At 42.9% G+C, this 19,795-nt stretch overlaps 1 protein-coding gene across 2 annotated transcripts in view; it reads left to right on the top strand.

Annotated features, from left to right (window-relative positions):
• The window catches only part of AFG1L (AFG1 like ATPase), a 2,086,687-nt gene that overhangs the window by 1,677,293 nt on the left and 389,599 nt on the right, over nucleotides 1-19,795 (top strand). The window contains exons 9-10 of one of the 2 annotated variants that reach the window (XM_069606550.1): nucleotides 10,741-10,811; nucleotides 11,070-11,170. In XM_069606550.1, the coding sequence (XP_069462651.1) occupies nucleotides 10,741-10,811; nucleotides 11,070-11,170 (172 nt within the window). Of the gene's footprint in view, nucleotides 1-10,740; nucleotides 10,812-11,036; nucleotides 11,171-19,795 lie in introns of both variants that reach the window. The other variant, XM_069606549.1, reaches the window with a different exon arrangement.

Raw genomic sequence — 19,795 nt, 5'->3', positions numbered from 1 at the left:
CTCCCACCTGCGGCCTGCAGCACTCCTGCATCCCTGGCAAATGGGTGGATCCGCCCGGTTCCATCAGCCGGATCGCCACAGCGCCAGGTGTCGGGCAGTTTCCCCACAGCCATATCTTGGCCGATTTAGGTCGTAGCTGACCAGGATTTTCTCTGCTATGCCCCAGCGCCTGGGTCATTGGCAGCGCAGCTTTCCGGCCTCTTAGGCAGCCTAACGGATCAATTAGCACAGGATATTACGGTGGAGCGGGAGCTCCGAAATCAGGCAGCCATTTTCCTTGCGCGCAACAGCGCCCCCCCAAGCTTTTTCAAAACAAGCTTGGCCTCTGCCTTTTGTGCCTGTTCTATACTCTCCTTTTCCTTCTCTTGCCTCCTTTTACAAAAATGCACAACTCTTGGCCTCCATCCCTACTACTGTATCTAGATCATGCTGGACTTCTTTAGGAAGTCCCTTCATTAGGATGTGGTATAAACTCACCAAATTCTTCTCCCATGCTTCTTCCGTCTCTGTTCTCTGCATCTCTTGAAAATAACTGGATGTGTGTGGCATACAATGTATATAAACGTTTTATTTCTGTTTTCTTTTTAATGTTGACATTAAGTATTACTATTAACCAAAATTGCACTTAATAAAAAAAAAATTAAAAACAATTTAAATCGGGCATACCGCCAAATGCATAATCTGCAGGGTCCCCATACCTGCGCCCTGTAATTTTTAAAAGCTGCTCCATCATGGGTATTTGTATGCAACTGAACTCCCGGATAGCCCGTTCCCCTCCAAAGCTCATCTGACCGTTCCCCCATTAGAGCCGTGAATGTGCTTTTCATATTCCCTATGGCCAACACGACACCAACAGTGTGTTTCTCTAATGCATAAATCCACTTCCCCGCCCCTGTAGTAAACGAAGGGAGTGTCTTCATCATATTATTCTGGTCCATGTGTCACCACAGGACATAAAATGCCTTTCCCTGACCCTCTGGAGCAATGAAAATGCAGTTACACCTGCTTTTACTGTGGCTTTTCCCATCTCTCTCCTTCCACTTAGTACAGCCATGCAAGTACCACGGCACGTCCTACAACTCCATGGTGTACTCTCTCTCGCTGCTAGTGGAGCGGGAAGTGGGCTGGTTTCCATTCTCAACATTCGATTCCCATTCACTTTAGTCTCCTACTCCTATTATCACTTCCCCTGATACTTCTACAGGCACACAAGGATACACAGCACTACCGTAGGGCGCCGCTTCCCATTCCCCCTGCTCAAATCCTGTACCCATAGCAATACTTCTGTCCTCCAGGTCCACATTGACCTCTTTGATAATCATTGTATCCAGCCTAATAAGAATTTGTCTGTGCCTCCACCTTCCTTCCTCTAGGTCCTTTGCCTGTCTATTCACTTCTTCCCGCTCCCATAACAGCACTACCTCTTCCTCTGCTAGCCTCAGCGCTTCTTTACGCTTTTTCCTCTCCTGTGTCTCTACTACCATTCACAGCCTATCCTCTATTCTAGTAGTAAAAGGCATAGCCTCCCCTTTCTCCCTTATTCTCAACTCTTCCTCTACTCTTCTGAGTGCCGGCCTCACTCTCTCGTTCCTCCATCCTTAATCGCTCTGCTAACCTAGCAGTCAGGGGAGTTAGTCCTTTTCTACTCTCCTTTCTCAACCTTTCTTCAGTTCTAACCATTGAAGGCGTTATCCTTCCACTTTCCTCCGTATCCTATTTTCTAGGAATTGGAGTTGATGGTGTTCGTCTCCCAACCACTGTAATAGCCACTGGATAAAATGGGGGGGTTTGAACTCAGGGTCTGTATACCCTGCTATGGGTGATAAAGGATAGCACCCATATGGAGGTTGTCTGGAAGGAATTCCTGCACCTTCCTTTTTCGGCCCTTCCTCTGAGATTTTAACATTATGGTCCTACCTGCCTTTCTCCTACATCCTCCATAGCTCTAAGATGTTTAACCGCTTCTCTAACTTTGAACCTTTGTGCCCTAAAAAGTATGTAGGTATTCCAATATCCCCTTATTATAGTTCCCTTCAGTAGGCCACGAATTGAGCATTTTACCCTTAGTTTCCCACTGCCATTCCCAATGGTACTTTAAAATATTTACCTTATAGCCAGGAAGTACCTGACACAAATGATTCAATTGAGTCTCCATACTCTAACCCTAGTCCAAACTTTAACAATATCGCTTCAGAGTAAATGACTTAAAACACAGTAGCCAAAACCCGCGGCACAAAATTTCAACCCAAAGAATCCCTTTTTTCCTCTTCCAGGTTTCTTAGTCTTCCTCCACAATCACTCACCTTGCTCGCTATTACTGCAATCACCTCGCTTAACTATTCACTTTATTATACTTCACACTCTTACACAAAACACAGCATCTTCAGCCCAAAAACACACGCCAGCCAATATCTGAGAGATATCTCCTTCACTCGAGCATATAAGGAGTACAATGTTTTCCACTACAACACCGCTGGTCTTGCTCTCTTCGTCACTAGTACAGTATTTTCTACTACAACACCGTCTTTTCCTGACTACAGGAATATACCCTTCACTAGTTCGACTAAACAAGAAAAGCGAGACGAGGGCTCTGTCCGCACAGTCAATACAAAATGAAGTGTGCCAAGGGTATACTTCAGGAAGGTATCTATGGGTGGACTTACCATAAGATGCCACCTGATTCCTAGGTGAGGGCTTAAGCCAACCAGATAAGCGAGTATCAGGGAAAACCTCACAATGGACGTGCTGTTGGGGATACCACCTCCCACCTCTAAAATGACAAACAATATACAACAGACTTGTAACATAAAACAGTTCATTCACTCCTTCAGTGCATTCACCCTTTCAATCCCTGTAACCTCGGCTAACTCACATGCACTTCACTTCTATCCTTACCAAATCCCTTCAATCAAAGAAACAACCCTCTTTTCCCCTATTTTCCCTCTTGCTTTACCTCCCAAAGGTGCAAACGTATGAACCCGAAGCACTCCAAAGTGGTACTCCTTCAGTTCGCCCTGGACAGCTAGACCACAGTACCACACCTCCGGTTAACACACAGTCCTTTAACCAATATGGCGCCCGTAAACTTCTCTTTTTTTACCATGCACAGAAGACTGGTCCCTGCAGAGAGGCATTGCAGCCGAGTTGTGCCGACAGGAAACCCCCAATGTCTCGGAACGCTTGGGCTTCTGGCTGGTTTGCCAAATGTGAGGGTGGGTCTCTAATCACCTTAACACAAAGAAGGCCCACCACTTAAGAAGGAAGTGCACCTTTGTATAAAAAGCAAGTTTATTGTACAATCAGCTGGGAGGGGCTAGATGACCCACCCCAACTTGCTGACGTAATTGGAACAATCTAATCTAAACGACTGTTATGACCCACATTCAAAAGTGCTCCTTTTTACATAGCTGGCGCCACATTCATGCTATTGTATGTTTATCGTCCTATTCTCCCAACATACCGCTCTGTTGTGCTGAGTGACACTTACTCTACAACCTTGGTGCTGTATGCTGTTGAAGGGAGTCTATTTAGTCAGAGTAATCATGGAGACCCGCGCGTATCTACTCTTCTCAGCAGACGCTCTGTGAGTTTGTTGAATTATCAATCGTTCCTCGATCTCTCATAGTCACATGCTGTCATTTGCTTTGTTACTTTCCATGATCCCTTTCTTTCTGTTTTATGTCTATCTATCTAATATGCTACAAACAGAAGCAGATCTGCTGCCTTTTCTTACCGCATCCCGCTCCCCAGATGTACATCAACCTTGCAGTTAGATGCTTAGCGAGCTGCAACTTCGCTTTCTTACAGGGCTGCACTTTTCCGATAAACACAAGATATGGCTGCGCATATTATATCTAAGATATTGGTACTTTCCAAGCTCTTCTTCCTTGCTTCACGTTTGATCCTTCCTAGTTTACCACCTTGAAAGACTGAAACTGACTACATACCTACTTAGATGTGAATGCTCTTCCTGAACCTTCGGTGGAATCAAGTGTGAGAAGACATCACCTCACCAATTCAAGCAAACAACATTCTACCTGCCATCCATATTTCGTGGACTACAGGGTTTTTTCCCCCAGAGGTTTTCCAAAAGGCCTTTATCTTCCCTGCAGTGAATTCCTTCTTAGGGGGCCAATTCTGTGCATCATATAAGGTTAGTCCATTTTATGTTATTACCATGTTCGGATCAATCATAACAGACTACCAATTCAACACGCATGGTCTCTGGTCACATCCTGAGAAAACAATCGAAACCCGTGAAGTATCGGTCACTTTGGCCTCGAGCGTCCGTTCACCCCAAATGTATTGTTGGTCAAAGCAAATGGCCGTATCCCCTAAACAATAAATAACAAACTCCCATGCACTTAAAATGATTACATCTGTCTTTGCACAATGCTGCCAGGCCATTAAAACCCCAGGTTGGCTTGACCATCTGCTTAATTTCGCTGTTAATCATTACCTCCTTTGGCCTCCAATCCTGCAAAACAAGTTTTTCCACTTAAAATTCACATTTTGAACCCCTGACTGCAGAGTCTAACCAATTTATAAAAGCAGAACACTGTGTTTAGATATGTACATTTCCAATGTGTGTATATCAGTGCACACATGTTTAATAACTATTGTGTCTTCTTCACAATGGGTTTTTCATGACAAGTCCCCTTCCCCGCATGCGCATTATGAAACTCCTCATTGCCTAGCTTCTAGGCACCTCGTAGCACACCATATGTAGATTGTGTTTATATTTCATTGGAGATTTTGACATTTATCTTGCTCCGCATGTGCAAATCCCAAATGTATTAACTTAAACACTAAGTAACACTTAAAGTAGCACATCTCATTCATATTGACTATGCTGGATACATGTAAAATTACAACGTCGCACCAAATTCGCTGCACCCCTAGTCACAAATATGGTGTGCGCAACGTGAACCCCTCTTCCTCAGTGGGACCTTTCCTGACCACCCCAACACCTGCTACAATTATGCTGGTGACACTCCGATAATTCTCAATATTCCCCAATCCCGCCCTCCTCCCATCCTGACCTTGTCTCCTGCCTCTCAGAAATTGACTGCTGGATGACAGCTAACCACCTCCTCCTTAATCCTTGTTAAACCAAAATCATAACATGCTGCAAAACTGCACTCTTCCCCCAACCCACCCCTGGTCACCTTCCCTAGGAACCCCACCCAGCGCCAAGCTCAGTAAAGAACCTAGGATGCTCCTTGGACTTGAATCTAACACTCTCTCACTACATTAACGCTGTATGCAGATCATGTCATTTTCACCTCTGCATCCTCAGACAAATGTTTCCTTATCTCGTTTACCCCCACAGAGTGTTAGCAATCCTGACTGTCATTGTCTCCCGCTTACACTACACCAATTCCCTATATCTGGGTGTCCCTGTCTATCAGTTTAGGAAGCTCCAACATATCAAAAGCTCTGCAGCGAGGCTCCTCTTTTGCCATTTCACCTAGAGAACTCATCACTCCTGCCCTCATGGTGCTCCACTGGCTTCCTATCAGCGGACAGGCGACTTTCAAGGCCATGTGCATTACACCCCGCACCCTCCACAAGACAGGCCCTGAATTCCTCCAACACAAGCTTTGTTAAGAGATATTTATGTGGCACTTATCGATGCATGGAATTCTTTCCTTCGCAAATCAAAGCGCCACACCAATATTTATTTTTAAGTTCAATCTAGCCCTGTCTGTGATTCTTATAGAACCATGTAGGTCCCTCACCCCTGTGCCACAGATAAGCCAAGCACCAGGCCAGGGTATAGAAATAATATATCTTTATTATAGAATAGGAACACTAATATGTACAAAATCACACATTGCGCCACCTCACTCTGTGGTTCAAATGCTTTTCTTTCGTAATAGTTTTTTTTGTGAACACAAATTGAAAACACTAGTCGGTGCAGGATAATGCAGATCACAAACACTGTTTGGCCACAGTACAGTCTAGTCAAAATGTTTTGCAGGAATTTCACTTTTAATAGCATGTAGCACCTTGAAACATGACACGATCAGGAGCTAGACACTCTACTTGATATGAAGTTTAGTTGAAATAATATGCCACACTTATCTCTTGGCATAAACTATTTCACACATACAGTGCTCTGTATTTTTAATCTCACTGCACACTTGGAAATGCTAGCAGTTTTGTATAACCTAATCACATGTAAAACGAATTTTGACTGGTGCTATTCTCCTAGAAATGCTGGCAGTTTTATAGCACAACAAACATTTCACAACACACATTTTTTATTTATATTTGAAACTCTTTTTCTTTCACCCCTATGTAAGGCAAAATCTCCCTTCTCTTAGGGGCTGCTTTCTTACTTTCAGTTAAAGGTATGTTTTTTAAATCAGTGACTCCACTCTGTTTAACTTTGGGAAGACACTGTCCTGTCCCAGCACACAAAACAACAAAGCCGGGTATTGAGTTGATCATTTGGAACCCCTCTGCCTTAATGCAGGGTTCAGGGGAACGGTAAGCAGTAAGCAATTTTGTGTTTCTGAAGTACCCCTCCCTCTAGGGAATTTTGGGGTTGGCAAAAATAAATGGGAGTACCCCATTACTTTATAGGCTATATTTGTATCCAAATTGGGAGCAATATTGTTAATTCCGAATTTCAACATAATCACTCCGTGTAATTTGGTTATGTAGGAATTAATTAACTTATTTTTTAATAAAATGCTAAGGATTTATTGTAACTGGCCGACCCAATTAATAAAGGGAAAATTAAATCACACAGATCCCCACAAGACTTGGTTTGGGTTCGACAAGTTAACTTACATAAATATCTCTGGTTTTGCGCTCTGGAACAGGGACATGAAGTCTCAGATCATCTCTCAGATACAGGACAGGGACCATCAGAATCCAACATCAGTCATGGATATTCTCCAGGCTCAATCCCTCTATTTTGCCTCTGTCACCTCTCCTGATTTCCTCCAACAATCTCATCAGCAGTTCCAACCCAGCTAGTTTCAGGCAGTCTCCTTATTTCCATTATGTTTCCCCTTATGAATCTTAAACCACCTCCCAAAAAATGTCTGAATGATGACATTTTAACCCCTTGATCATAGGTTTTGATTGAACAACTATCTTCCATCCCCTTATTCCAGGCTGACCCTCTCTTTTTTCATTTGCCTGTTCAGTTACCAAGCCCAAATTGTGTGAGGGATAAGGTCACCCCCTTGAATTAACATTTTTTACACATTTTAAATTTTCACTGAAAACTCTCACATGACAAATATTAGTACTTTGCAGTTAAGCATAGCAATAGAGATATTTTTAGGTTCCTCTTATCAGGCTGTACTTATTGAAATATGTCCTATGGTGGCAGGATGTTGTAGGTTTGAATGATAGTTTTTTGTGGATTCTGCAAAGATACAAGTTAGTATCACACACGTTTACACATAGTTCGTTACTTACATAAGTTCTATATTCCAAAATTTCTGCTTTGTGACATTTTCTGGGAAACAACCATCACATTTGAGATTATAACTTTAGTTCCCAAGGTCGAATTTTGAGGAGGTAGTCTCAGCAGATCGAGCTATACATATGCTTTTCAATGATATTTGGGTTATTTTTCTGTGACATACAGAACTCAAGAAAATTGACAAAATATGATTCTCAATATACATCTGTGTCAAAATCTAAACATATTCACATATTGTGACGTTAATTGAACATCAGGTTTCGTTTCTGGAAACTGAACAGGGGATCTGGCTATTAGCTTCCTGTGTTGACCTAAACCTGCAATAAAGTCCATCAACATTCTTGCACAGCCAAACGACAGGCTTTATGGATTATGTGTTTGCTTATCTTGAAAAGCAGAGGCGGTCGCCCCATCCTCCATGCTCTGGAAAATCCCCCTGGAACAGGTCTTTGATCAGTATCTCTGAGCTGACCACAACTTGAATTTTATTTTCAAGGATTATTCAGAGTTCAACCCATTAAATGAATCTTCTTTTTTTCACAGGGGTCAGCTGTTGACCTCATAAAAACCTTAATTCAGCACAAGTTGGTTCTTCAGAAACTTCAAAGAAATTTTCAGATAACGGGGAAAGACAGGCGTGCCCTCTACATCTGATGGGGCAGGTCTTTGAGTGTTCTGAACTGAAACTGGTAATTTTAAATGTGGATTTCTTCACATATGTGGCCTTTTATATACCGTAATTGCCACTTTCCATCATTGTTCATCTTTACATCCTGAAATATATTCACACTACTCTGGCAATAGAGATACGTTTTTCTATGTGTTCATTGTCCTAAGTTGCAGAATGCACACAATATCTATGTTCGCTCTGTTTTATCAAAAGAAACAGCGTCTTCCTGTGTTGCAGTTTAAAAATGAATTTCTGGTCTTCCATTCAGCCAGTCACTATTGTGCTTTCTCATTTCCAAGGCAGTGTTTCGCACTTTAAGGCCCATTTAATTTGATTTCTCTGGAAATAGTATTTTGATGTGGCAATTGAGAATGAAATTCAGCCTTTTTATCGGTCAACCTCAGTGTGTTTTCCAGTTGCTCTGCATTGTATAACCAGCATAGCCAAATGCAGTTTCTTTTTTTGGTCTAGGGGTTACTTTTGAAGCCCACAAAACACTAACAACCGATCAGAAACCTTGGATCTGGCTCCATGTTCCTCCTTGTGATCCTCCATTTTAATTCCAGTTTAATTGGAGGATCCTTGTTCTCCAAACTCCCTTTCACTGAGCAACTGTTGTGAAGAGGATCACATCTACTTCAGGAAGGCCCTCAATCCCTAGCTCTTCCCTTTAGCAACCTGACAAACCTTACATAATTCATGCTTACCTTCAGGACACCTAGACCATGAATCTGTTTGTGCCTTCCCAGTATATCCTCGACCACAAGGTAAAGTATAATCTTGGAGCAGACAGGACAAACCGATTCCATGGGCAGGCCTAAGAAAAATGCCAACTGATTCTCAGGCAACGTAGTTATGCACCACTTTAGTGGAAACTGGCCATAGACACGGCCGCCCACCCCTGCGCATTCACATCATGCACCAGACTAAAACACTATGCACAACTTCTCTCCCAACAGAATGCAGCTACGTCCCACAACACAAATTCGGTCTAGATGGACACAAAATTAGTCCCTTGCACTTGCACCCTCTCCTGACAGCTTTCAGCCCCCATCCACGTGCCTGACCATCATGGGTAGCTTACTGGGGATCGGCCATCCCATCCACTGTTCTATTTGGCCAAATGCACACACGCATTCTAACCCTTCTGACAATTTTCCCATACCTTGTACTAAGGTTCCCTGAGGGCGTTCCCCCCACAATTGCGTTAAGGCCAAACTAATGGGATATAGGCGCTTTAAAAATGACAAACTACTACTACTACCACAAAGAAACATTGGAAAACGTGCCTGCCTGGAAGTACCCAAAACATACCAATGCTAGTTCAAAAAAAGGGTATTTTGAAAAAGAAAATTGAAAAAGATTGATTTAGAAAGACCGCTCTCTGACCGAACAGAGCAGTTTTCTAAATGAAACTGTCACCCCCATGCCGCACAAGGACAATGACGGGGGTGGGAGGTGGGTGGGGGGGTTGGGGAGGTGTGTGTGTGTGTGTGTGTGTGTGTGTGTGTGTGTGTGTGTGCGCGCTTTCGGAGGGATGTGTGAAATCGACCTTCAGAAAAAAGGGCAAATGACAGAGAACCAGAAAAAGTGGTGGAAATCAAGAAATTGCTAACTTTTAGCGGGCTTAAAAAGGTAAAGGTTTTAGTTCATCTACATACATTACATCGTATGGTTATTCACATAGTGCAGGCTGCAGCAAGTTAAACGAGAGCACTGGCTGTTAGCTATGTTAAGTGATGTGCTCTGCATTCTCGGGAATGTAAACAGTGCAGGATAGTCTATTCTTTACAGCAGAATTAAGTCCATGATTGACTTACCTTAGCAACAAGATGCCCCTCTTCATGAAGACCTAGTTCAGTGGCATGAGCCAGCGGGATGAGTTCAACATTTCGCAAAATGCTTGTTTTACAATGATATTGAGGAGAGCGAACAATACTAGAAGTCAGATTTTTATTTAGCATGTTTTGAAGTGATAGAAAAGAGATATAATGTTGCGCCGAAGAAGATTGCAAATGAAATGCTTCTTGTTTAAGTCGTGTTAAAATGTAGGATGCTTCTATTATCCCAGCATTATAAAACCGTTAAAGAATCACTGTGAAAAGTAAATAGGCACATTCCGTTCAAATCTGAAATATTGTTGATAAATGTATTAAGTGGTCCAGTAGAACAAGTTGATGCTTGGGGAGCACGTATTTTACCATGGAAAAAGTAGGATCCGCGTTCCCATAAATAAGAAGGCCCTCTGCCTCTGGGAAACTTTGGTGGCTGTTGGACTGTCTTGTCTATTTGCTTGTACTTTGTATGCAAGCGAGAAGCAGCAGCCCTTTCTTCGCCTTTGTGTACACAGGGTATTAATGGATTTGCGTTGACAGTGTTGCTTCATTACTGGAAACAGCCCGGGAGCACAGAAGTCTTTCAGTGTATGCAAATAAGGCAGAATCGTCTACCTGAGAGTTAATATTCTCTGCTTTTAAGTGTATTCTAAATCTAATGTTTGTATTTAGAGCATAACATCCTGTTCTGTTTTTTCCCTGGGCAAAAAGCTAAGCGAGCCCAGCAGCTGTTTGATGTTGGATTCAAGTGTTATTAATTTCATATTCTATTGTTCCCTTCACTGTAGCACAAGTGAGGCTGATGTGGAGGCTGTCATGGATAAGTTGTTTGATGAGCTGGCTCAGAAACAAAATGATGGTACGTAAGTTAATTTCTCTTGAAAGGGAATACATTTAGAGCACAATGACCAATCTCCACTGACCAATTAATAAGTTCCATTGCTGCATGCGGGGCTGATGCTGCGCTCAAGTGGCAGTCATTGTATCAGCATTTTGTCTAATTTATGTGTTGAATCATGTGCTATTATTCATCAAGCTTTGCATTTCCGAGCTGTAAGAGATGAATTTTATACTAATTATCCAGGCAAGGACTCAGGCTTTGTTCCTGTTCCCATAGTAACCAGACCAAGGATTCTGAAAGTGCAAGGCAGAGAGCTGCGCCTGCGAAAAGCTTGTGGGACTGTTGCAGACTGTACATTTGAAGAGCTGTGCGACCGAGTGAGTACGCTGCCAAATGTAGGCCTGATTACACAGAGCCTCCTTTGCACAAGTTTTTTGCAGCATCTCTAATTTATGGTTTATGCAAAAAAGGTAAAATTTGTTAATTATCTGAATGCAGGTATATTGGCTTACTAATTTAATAGGTGAACCTCCCTAGTACACTAAATTCGTAGTATTAAGCTGGGGGTAAACATTGCAAGTTACTAGCCAGGCATAAAATGTCACTTCCCCCCTCAACTTTCCACATACAACACATTATTTCTTACTCACCAACGCAACAGCCAATTAACACTAGTCAATGACTAGTGACGAGTGTGAACTTTGATGTCTAGTAAGGCACCTTTAAAAGTACCAAAAGGGCCCAAATGATGTTCATGGAGTCCATTGTAGCTATACTTTCAGAATGTTTGAGACAGACACATTTCTCTCACCAACAAAGGGTTGGAATACACATTGAATAATTATTCTTCGTTTCCTGTATTGCTCATCAGATATCTCAATAAATAGGCATCTTAACATGTGGGAGAACAAAGTCGCATTTGCTTTCAGTAATACATTTTTCTCGGACGATTGTAGCTGTTATAAATGGTTTGGGAAGTATGTTGATGCACTAGGAGGAGCTTGAACAATCTCTTTTCTTTCGGCTGCTGCAAGTGTGTGCGACTCGCACCCTTCAATAGTAAATGTTTGTATGTACACCTAGACCTACTTTTTTCATAAGCATGATTATGACCAGTAATACTTTCCCGTCTACTCCACGTGTGTAACATTTGTTTAACCCTGTGGACTGAGTTTTTGTTTACTGTTACTTAACTTGCACCATGTCTTGCATATGCAGCATGTTGTTAAAGTGAAGCGCCCTTTTCTATTAATGGTCAGTTGTAGCTGCTGTTTGATTGTGCTGAAGTACTGTTCCTAGTTTCGGGATATACTGGATGCCTAAAAGTGACGTGATAGAACAGTAGCAGATTAAACTATTCAAACAATATCATTATATTAGGTTCTGTTGGGTCACCTCTGACAAGAGTATGAATTTTGTATTATTTTAATAATTCAGCTGCTTTGGTTACTGGATTTAAGGCACAATCAATGGGGAAAAAATATCCAAACACGGGAAATGAAAGAGGAACTGCCGTAAAGCCATCCACTGCACTAACCTCACTCCCTGTGATACAGTTCTTGAGCTTGAATTGATTAAACAGGTTTAATAAGTGCCCATGACATCTGTTTGGGATAATTCTGGAAACCTTGGAACTCTACAATGTTCTTTCTTAGAAAAAGGACACTACCTATGTGAACGCTAGAGAACCATTTTCCCCTCACCTAGCGCCACCTGCCTGCAACAGTATCATGCAGCGCCCACTGTCTCAGCTGGTTACAACTAGGATAGAAAAGGAATGCCTGGCCGTTAAACATGTGTACAGGTAAGGAGTGCTTTTTTTCCTTTTGTCTAGCATTGGGCCATTCATGGATTCACATGCTTTGAATATTTCCCACTGACAGGCTGGGAATCCTCTGTAACATTTTATTATAGCTTATAATAGAACATTTAAGCTCATTTTAGTAGCCCATCCATGTCCTTTTGGGTGCATTCTGCTCAGCCAATGGAACTTCGAGTGACAAGCCCCACCCAGGAGGCCATCTTCAGAATCTAAACGCACATTGTGCTGAGGAGTCCTCAAGGCTTTCTCTCCTGTTGAAAAAAGGCCAGAAACCAACATATTTCTTCAAAAATTGGAAATATGTCTTCACAATTTCATAAAAACAAACAGATAAGTGCTTTTAACTTTCAAATATGGAAGAAAAACGGAAAGCTCGTTTCAAGGCATGCCAGCAGTCATGTGGAATAACAAATGTATATGAAGGAGACAAGCATTCTGAATGCATATACTGCCAATATCCAAATCACACCCAGGAGAATTGTGAAATTGAGGCCACTTTTAGCACAAAAACCCTTTGGCTGAATGAGGGTAGACACCCCTTCAGAAGTTGATTACTCTAGAAGCGTGATGGAGGACAAATCAGACAGGCCAATAACCTTTAAAAGGACCAGGTCAGAAGAGAGAATGTCTTCTTCTTATTCTGCTACCCTTAAAAGGAAAAAGGAAGCAAAAATAGAAAAATTGAAAAGTCCATCCATCGACCTTGCTGACGAGGGACCCGTCGAGGATGAGGGATGGGACAGAATCCTCTGTAAGCGCTCCGCCAACAAGCGTAGCGATCCCCGTCGTCACCCAAAAACCACTGTTGACGGCACCACGATCATCCACAACACTCATTGTCTACAGCTATCAAAGCATCGTCGTCAGCTTAGTCATCACTATTCTTAGGGAGGCACAGCTCCACCCAACTGATGAGGTCCAACCAGACCGAAACATGTGCCTGGGGTTGCTGTTGGTACTCTTGTTCAGAGGAGAATTGCCTAGCATTTCAGTGATGGACTGCCCTAGGGCAGGACCAACACTGATATGTTTTGGATATTTCTCCTCTGTGAAAGCTAGTGAGCTAAAGACTCTGGGTAAGTCTCTTATAACTGGGACTAATGTCCGGCAGACGGACTCCCAGGACCCCCCCCTTGTTTTTTGCATATTTAAGTAACTTTGGGTCTCACCTTAAGATACATGGGAATCCAGACGTGGACCCCTTGCTCACTAATCTTAGAGAGGCACAGCTCCACCCTACTGATGAGGTCCAACCAGACCAAAACACATGTCTGGGGTTACTGTTGGTACTCTTGTTCAGGGGAGAATTACCTAGCATTTCGGTGCTGGACTGCCCTAGGGCAGGACAAAGACTGATATGTTTTGGATATTTCTCCTCTGTGAAAGATAGTGAGCTAAAGACTCTGGGTAAGTCCCTCGTAACCGGGACTAATGTCCGACAGAGGGACTTCCAGGACCACCCTTATTTTTTGCATATCACAGGGCGTACCCATACAAACAAAATGACTACAAACAAGCTCCAAGAAGGCGACAAACAACATCCGCCTCTAGGGGCAGACAGCAAAAACAAGCTGACTTCCATCGACCAGTGGCACCCATGGTCCTACTGCAGCAAGTGGGGGGCAACTTGTAATACCATCTACAGCGGTGGCAACAATTAACCACAGACAAATGGGTGTTGGACATCATACAAAGTGGACACATTATAGAATTCCAAGGAAACCTACATCAGATACCCCCAATATTTCAGCACCAGCCACTGCACTTCAACATCTTGACGTGCAAAGTGGAAAAGCTGCTCATAAAGAACGCAATCGAAAAGTTCTGAATCATCAGAGGGGCAAGGGCACCTACTCAAGATTCTTCATAGTAACAAAAAAACAGACCACTCATGGCGATCAATTCTGGACCTAAGAAGTCTGAACAAATGCGTCAAGAAACTAAAGTTCAAAATGGTCACCCTGGCAGAGGTCATAAAGTCAATAAAGAAAGGCAACTGCCTAGCACCACTGGATCTCAAAGACGCATATTTTCAAATTCCCATTCGCAAAAGCCACCGAAAGTTGTTAAGATTTGTTGTGGGCACAAATCACTATCAATTCAATGTCCTCCCATTTGGTCTTTGCTCAGCACCAAGAACATTCACAAAATGTCTAGCCCCCATTTGGTTAGTAACGATTGGTTAGTACGAGCACCATCACACCGGGCAGCAGAAATAGTGATCCAGCAGGTGCCCAACACCCTCCTACGCCTCATGCAACTCTTAGGCACCATGTCGTCCTGCATTCCCTTAATACAACACTGAAGGTTGCAAATGAGACCGCTAGAAGAATTCCTAGTGGATCAGTGGTCCCAGCTAATGGGAAAAGGAACATGGAATAACAAGCTGACAGTAACAAAGTCGCTCACAGACAGCTTGCGGTAATGGCTCACACCATCAAAGGATCGTGACCTTTCAAGAAACCCTGGTCATGGATGCCTCACTAAAAGGATGGGACGCACACGCAAACCAGTTATCAGTAAAGGGCCGTTGGTCCCCGACCGAGACAACTCCACATCAACATACTGGAGCTCAAGGCAGTAGCACATGCCCTTCACTCATTCCAACCAGTACTCAAAGACAAAGTAGTTCAAGTGTTCACGGACTACACAACCGAAATGTATTGCGTGCAAATACAGGGAGGCAACAAGGTCAAGGGCGCTCTCCAGAGAATCCCATCAGCTGTGGCACTGCCATCGAAAACAACATGCAACTACAAGTATTTGACCTTCCAGGGAAGAAAAACGAAATTGCAGATCAACGGAGCAGAGCCAGCGACTGGTCACATGAAAGGCAACCAGCAGACAGGAAGCTCAAACAAATCTGGAACACTGACGATCGATTTGTTTGCCACATGGCAGAACAAGTAATGCCAGCTGTTTGCTAGCAGATATCTGAACCCTCGATTGTTAGGCGACGCGTTCGCAATGTCATGGGAAGAAATATTTGCCTATGCATTCCCTCCAAAGTCAGTCATACGCAAGGTCATACAAATGATTGGGACATACAAGTGCACAGTAATTCTCATAGCGTCAACATGGGTGAGACAACTGTGGCTCTCAGAGCTTTTTCACCTGTCCCAGAACCGTCCAAACCCTCTGGGTCAAGACCCCGACCTGCTGACTCTGTGCAACCAGCAGGTGAGACTCCACAACCAAGGGGTGCTCAGCTTAAAGGCCTGGCTCCTGACTTCAACGAATTCGGACAAGTCCCATTCGCGTAAGAATGCAGGAACATCCTGAAGGCTGCCAGGGCAGACTCTACAAACAGGTCATATGTATACAAATGGAATCGGTTTTGCACTTGGAGTTCTCAACAACAATTGGCCCCGCTAGGTGGAAAACGCACCAAATCCTACCATACTTATTACAATTAGAAAAAGATGGTTTATCTCACTCGTCCATCAAAATGCATTTGGCAGAAATTTCTAGGAAAAGCACTAAAAAAGGAAAAGCTCCCATTTTCAGAGCCCACATTGTAAAACACTTCATGAGAGGTATATGCCGCACCTATCCCCCTCAAAAGGAAGCACCACCTCAGTGGAGCTTAAACACTGTGCTGTCAGCCCTAATAAAACCTCTGTTCGAACCTATGGCAAGTGCAGACAAAAAGGTTGTGTCTTCGAAGGCTGCCTTTCTAGTAGCAATCACGTCAATGAGACGGGTGGCAGAAATACATGAGCTATCTGTTAAACCCCCATATCTACGGTTTTAGAAGAACAGGATCATCTTAAAAACAAACCCTACATTCGTTCCCAAAGTGTAGTCCAACTTCCACCTGCAGACTGAAGTAACTGAAGAATCCTGACATTCTACATATACAGAACCAAAGACTTTCAACGAACGTCTCAACTATTTGTAGCTTTCGGCCACCCTAACAAAGGTCGGTCGATTTCAAAGCAACGCAATGCCAGATGGGTTTCCACCGCAATTTCGACGGCGCACACCCAGGCCAAGTGACTGCTACAAGGGCCTGTTCATGCTCATTCCAGTAGGGCAGTGGGGTCTTCGGTAGCATTCTGCTGGGGTCCTCCTGTCAGGCATATGGAGCGTAGCAACTTGGGCAGTTCCACACACCTTTGTCAAGCATTCCTGCATGGAGGGACAAGGAGAGGCTGAAGCAAGGGTTGGAAGAGCTGTCCCACAACACTTTTTTCAATAAGGTATGGCTTCTCCTTTTACACCTCCTATTACAAAATGTTAACTGCTGCAGCAATATATTCAAAGCATATGAATCCATGAAAGACCCAATACTGGAGAAGGAGTAAGTTGCTTACCTGTAACTCCTGTTCTCCAGCATTGGTATATTTCATGGATTCACATGCGCCCACATACCACCTCTAAGGTAGCAAGGCTACTTTATGCCAACTCTCATTCCTCTGGGGTTAGAATCTGAAGATGGCCTCATGGGTGTGGCGTGTAATTTGACAACCCATTGGCTGAGACAGAATGTACCCAAAAGGACTTAGATGGGCTACGAAATTGAGCTTACAGGTTCTATTATAAGCTATAATCAAATGTTGCTAAGGATTCCTAGCCTGTCCGCGGGGAATATTCAAAGCGTGTGAATCCATGAAAGATACCAATGCTGGAGAACAGGAGTTACATAAGCAACATACTCCTTTTTTAGCTAGAGTTAATTTCTTAAAGACAAGGAAGAGGTAAATAAACTAAAATATACAAATACATCAAAATAAGACACCTTTTAGAATGTAGATCTTCCTTCCCCTTACCAGTCCATTTAGAGTATAAATTACTCCTGGCTGAAATGTAAACTTATTCAAAGTGGACTCTGAATGTATCTATCATTCATCAGGCATCTCTGTTCAGGTTGCTTGTCTGTACCTGGAGAATACTGTCATTCCTGTTTATTTTATTGCTTAATCTCTCTATCTTCAGGTTGTTTATCTCTGTAGTTCCTTTCCAGGTATCTTATAAGATCATCTCCCTCCTGTTACCCACCTCTTTCTTGAACCATCTCTCTCACCCTCCGGCTGTTCCTCATATTACAGGCCGTCTTTTTGTACTTTCTTCATTTAAATGTCCTTTATTCAGACACTCTTGTATAACTCCTCCCTTCCTTCTATGCATCTAGGATAGTGATCCCTCAGTACTATTACCAAACAATAATTGTCCCTCCTCACTGCCCTTCTCATTTTCACTCCCCCCCTCTATCAGACCTGCTTTCTGCCATATTTTTTCTGACTTGCTCTCATCATCTGCCCCTATCTTGTCACCATTTTTCCATCCTGTGTATTGCATTGAAACCCCACTTCCTATTGCCATTCCTCATTTCCTTGCTGGTTGCCTGGATGCACCAGCAGCTCCAAATTTCAATTTTCCCTGGCTTGGATGGCGGGTCTCTCCTGTATATGTCAGTCCAGCATTACTGTCAGTTTCACACATCTTGCAGGCGTCATACCATACGTAACAAGTGTGCTCTGTGGTGTTGTAACCATCTTTTTATTTGCACCAACACATCTGTCATGAAATGTTCCTGCCTTTTTAAGTCTGATTGAAAACCAGCTTATTCTCCTTTGCCAAGGAATGAAAAGGGACTATTCCTCTTAGCTAAAGAATTCTAACACGCCAACCAAGTGATACATACATAGTGAAAGTGCTTAAATTCTTACCTTGCACGTCTCAGTCTTTGTTTCTCTTCTATTCAAAATGAAGTGAAATAGCGAGAGAAAAAAATCTATGGCAATGACAATATATTTGGCAAGATTTAGGGCCTCATCACAAGTTGGGCGCTAACCTCGGCGGAGGATTACTTTGGGAGAAGAAAAGAATGTCATTAAATACTTACTTAATACAAAATCACGTAGCCGTAATGGCTTTCCTAATACGTTTTTCAAGTCTATACAGCACTTAAAGCCAACCGCACTAAAATATTCATAAAGGTTTTAAAGCCCTCTGGTCAGGCACTAAAACTAATCCAAAATCATTATCTAACCAAAAAAGAAATTATTAACCGCCCATAAGCCCATATCCATGAAGATCATGGATCTAAAAGTGATTGCTAGAATAAGGGCAAGACTGCTACCAAATGTGGTAAAAAATATAGTGTAAGAAGACCAGCATGGATCTGTAGCAGAATGAAATGTCCATTACCATTGTATCAGTCTATTGGTTCCCAGTAGTCTCACCCAGCACAATCTGTTGCTGTCTGTTAATGCTGAGAAGGCTTTTGACAGTGTTCAGTGGAACAATTTGTAGACAGTTATGACTTGCAATAATAGCAAATTTGTAGAGTAAATTGATAAAATCAGATATAACCCACCCAAACCTGTTATGTCATTAATGGCCAGTCTACCCACAGTTGTACAATCACTCATGGTGCCAGACAGGGCTGCCCTCTCACTTTCATTGCATGCAAAATACATTGGGCAAGCCATTTTGGTAGGAAACAGCTAATGCCCAAGCCAGTCTTCTGGTGTGGGGCTCTTAGTATAACTTAATATGCAGATGATATATTGATGTAAGCACAGGGGTTTTAAAGTGTGCAGGCAGTAGCTCGGCCAAATGGCCTGCAAAAAACATAGATACTGGCAATATCATAGGAGTTGAGAGGCAAATATGTATTAGAAATAAATATCTAGGAGAATCAGCTCAGTTATAGATTAGGGCTGCAAGTTATATTATGAGTTAAAGTGGTGGAAACATGAACATTATAGGATGTAAGCTCTTTTTAAGATTAACTTCAGTTGGCCGGATCCAGCTACCCAAATAATGGTGTGTGAAAAACGAGAGGGTGTTTCACAACCTAGTCCCCGTGGATCCTGTACTCTGGTGGCCATGAAAAGGCCATCAATTTTGGGTCCTGACCCTTGGGGTGGACAAGCGAGGGAGGATCACCAGGGTAGGGGGTCCTCAGGGAGTAGGGGAGAAGCATCCAATGGTGGACATGGTATCCCCCTTTTCCAACAACCCATCTAACTCCAATCTCTGCTTATTTTATGGGAAACTACAGCTCGCATAATTCCTCCCCACTTTATATTGACAACAGTACTAAGTCAGGGAAGATGAGGAATGAGGTCAGAAAGATTATCTCCACTGACTTGCATTGGCTCTATCACTGCAATGAGGCCAGGCATAGTCAGGCACATAGTCCTAACAAGCACACCTGCCACTTGTTAAC

Source organism: Ambystoma mexicanum, chromosome 4p, assembly GCF_040938575.1.
Source record: "Ambystoma mexicanum isolate Mex_15411 chromosome 4p, UKY_AmexF1_1, whole genome shotgun sequence".
Classification (NCBI taxonomy): domain Eukaryota; kingdom Metazoa; phylum Chordata; class Amphibia; order Caudata; family Ambystomatidae; genus Ambystoma; species Ambystoma mexicanum.
This window is presented reverse-complemented; position numbering and strand designations above follow the sequence as displayed.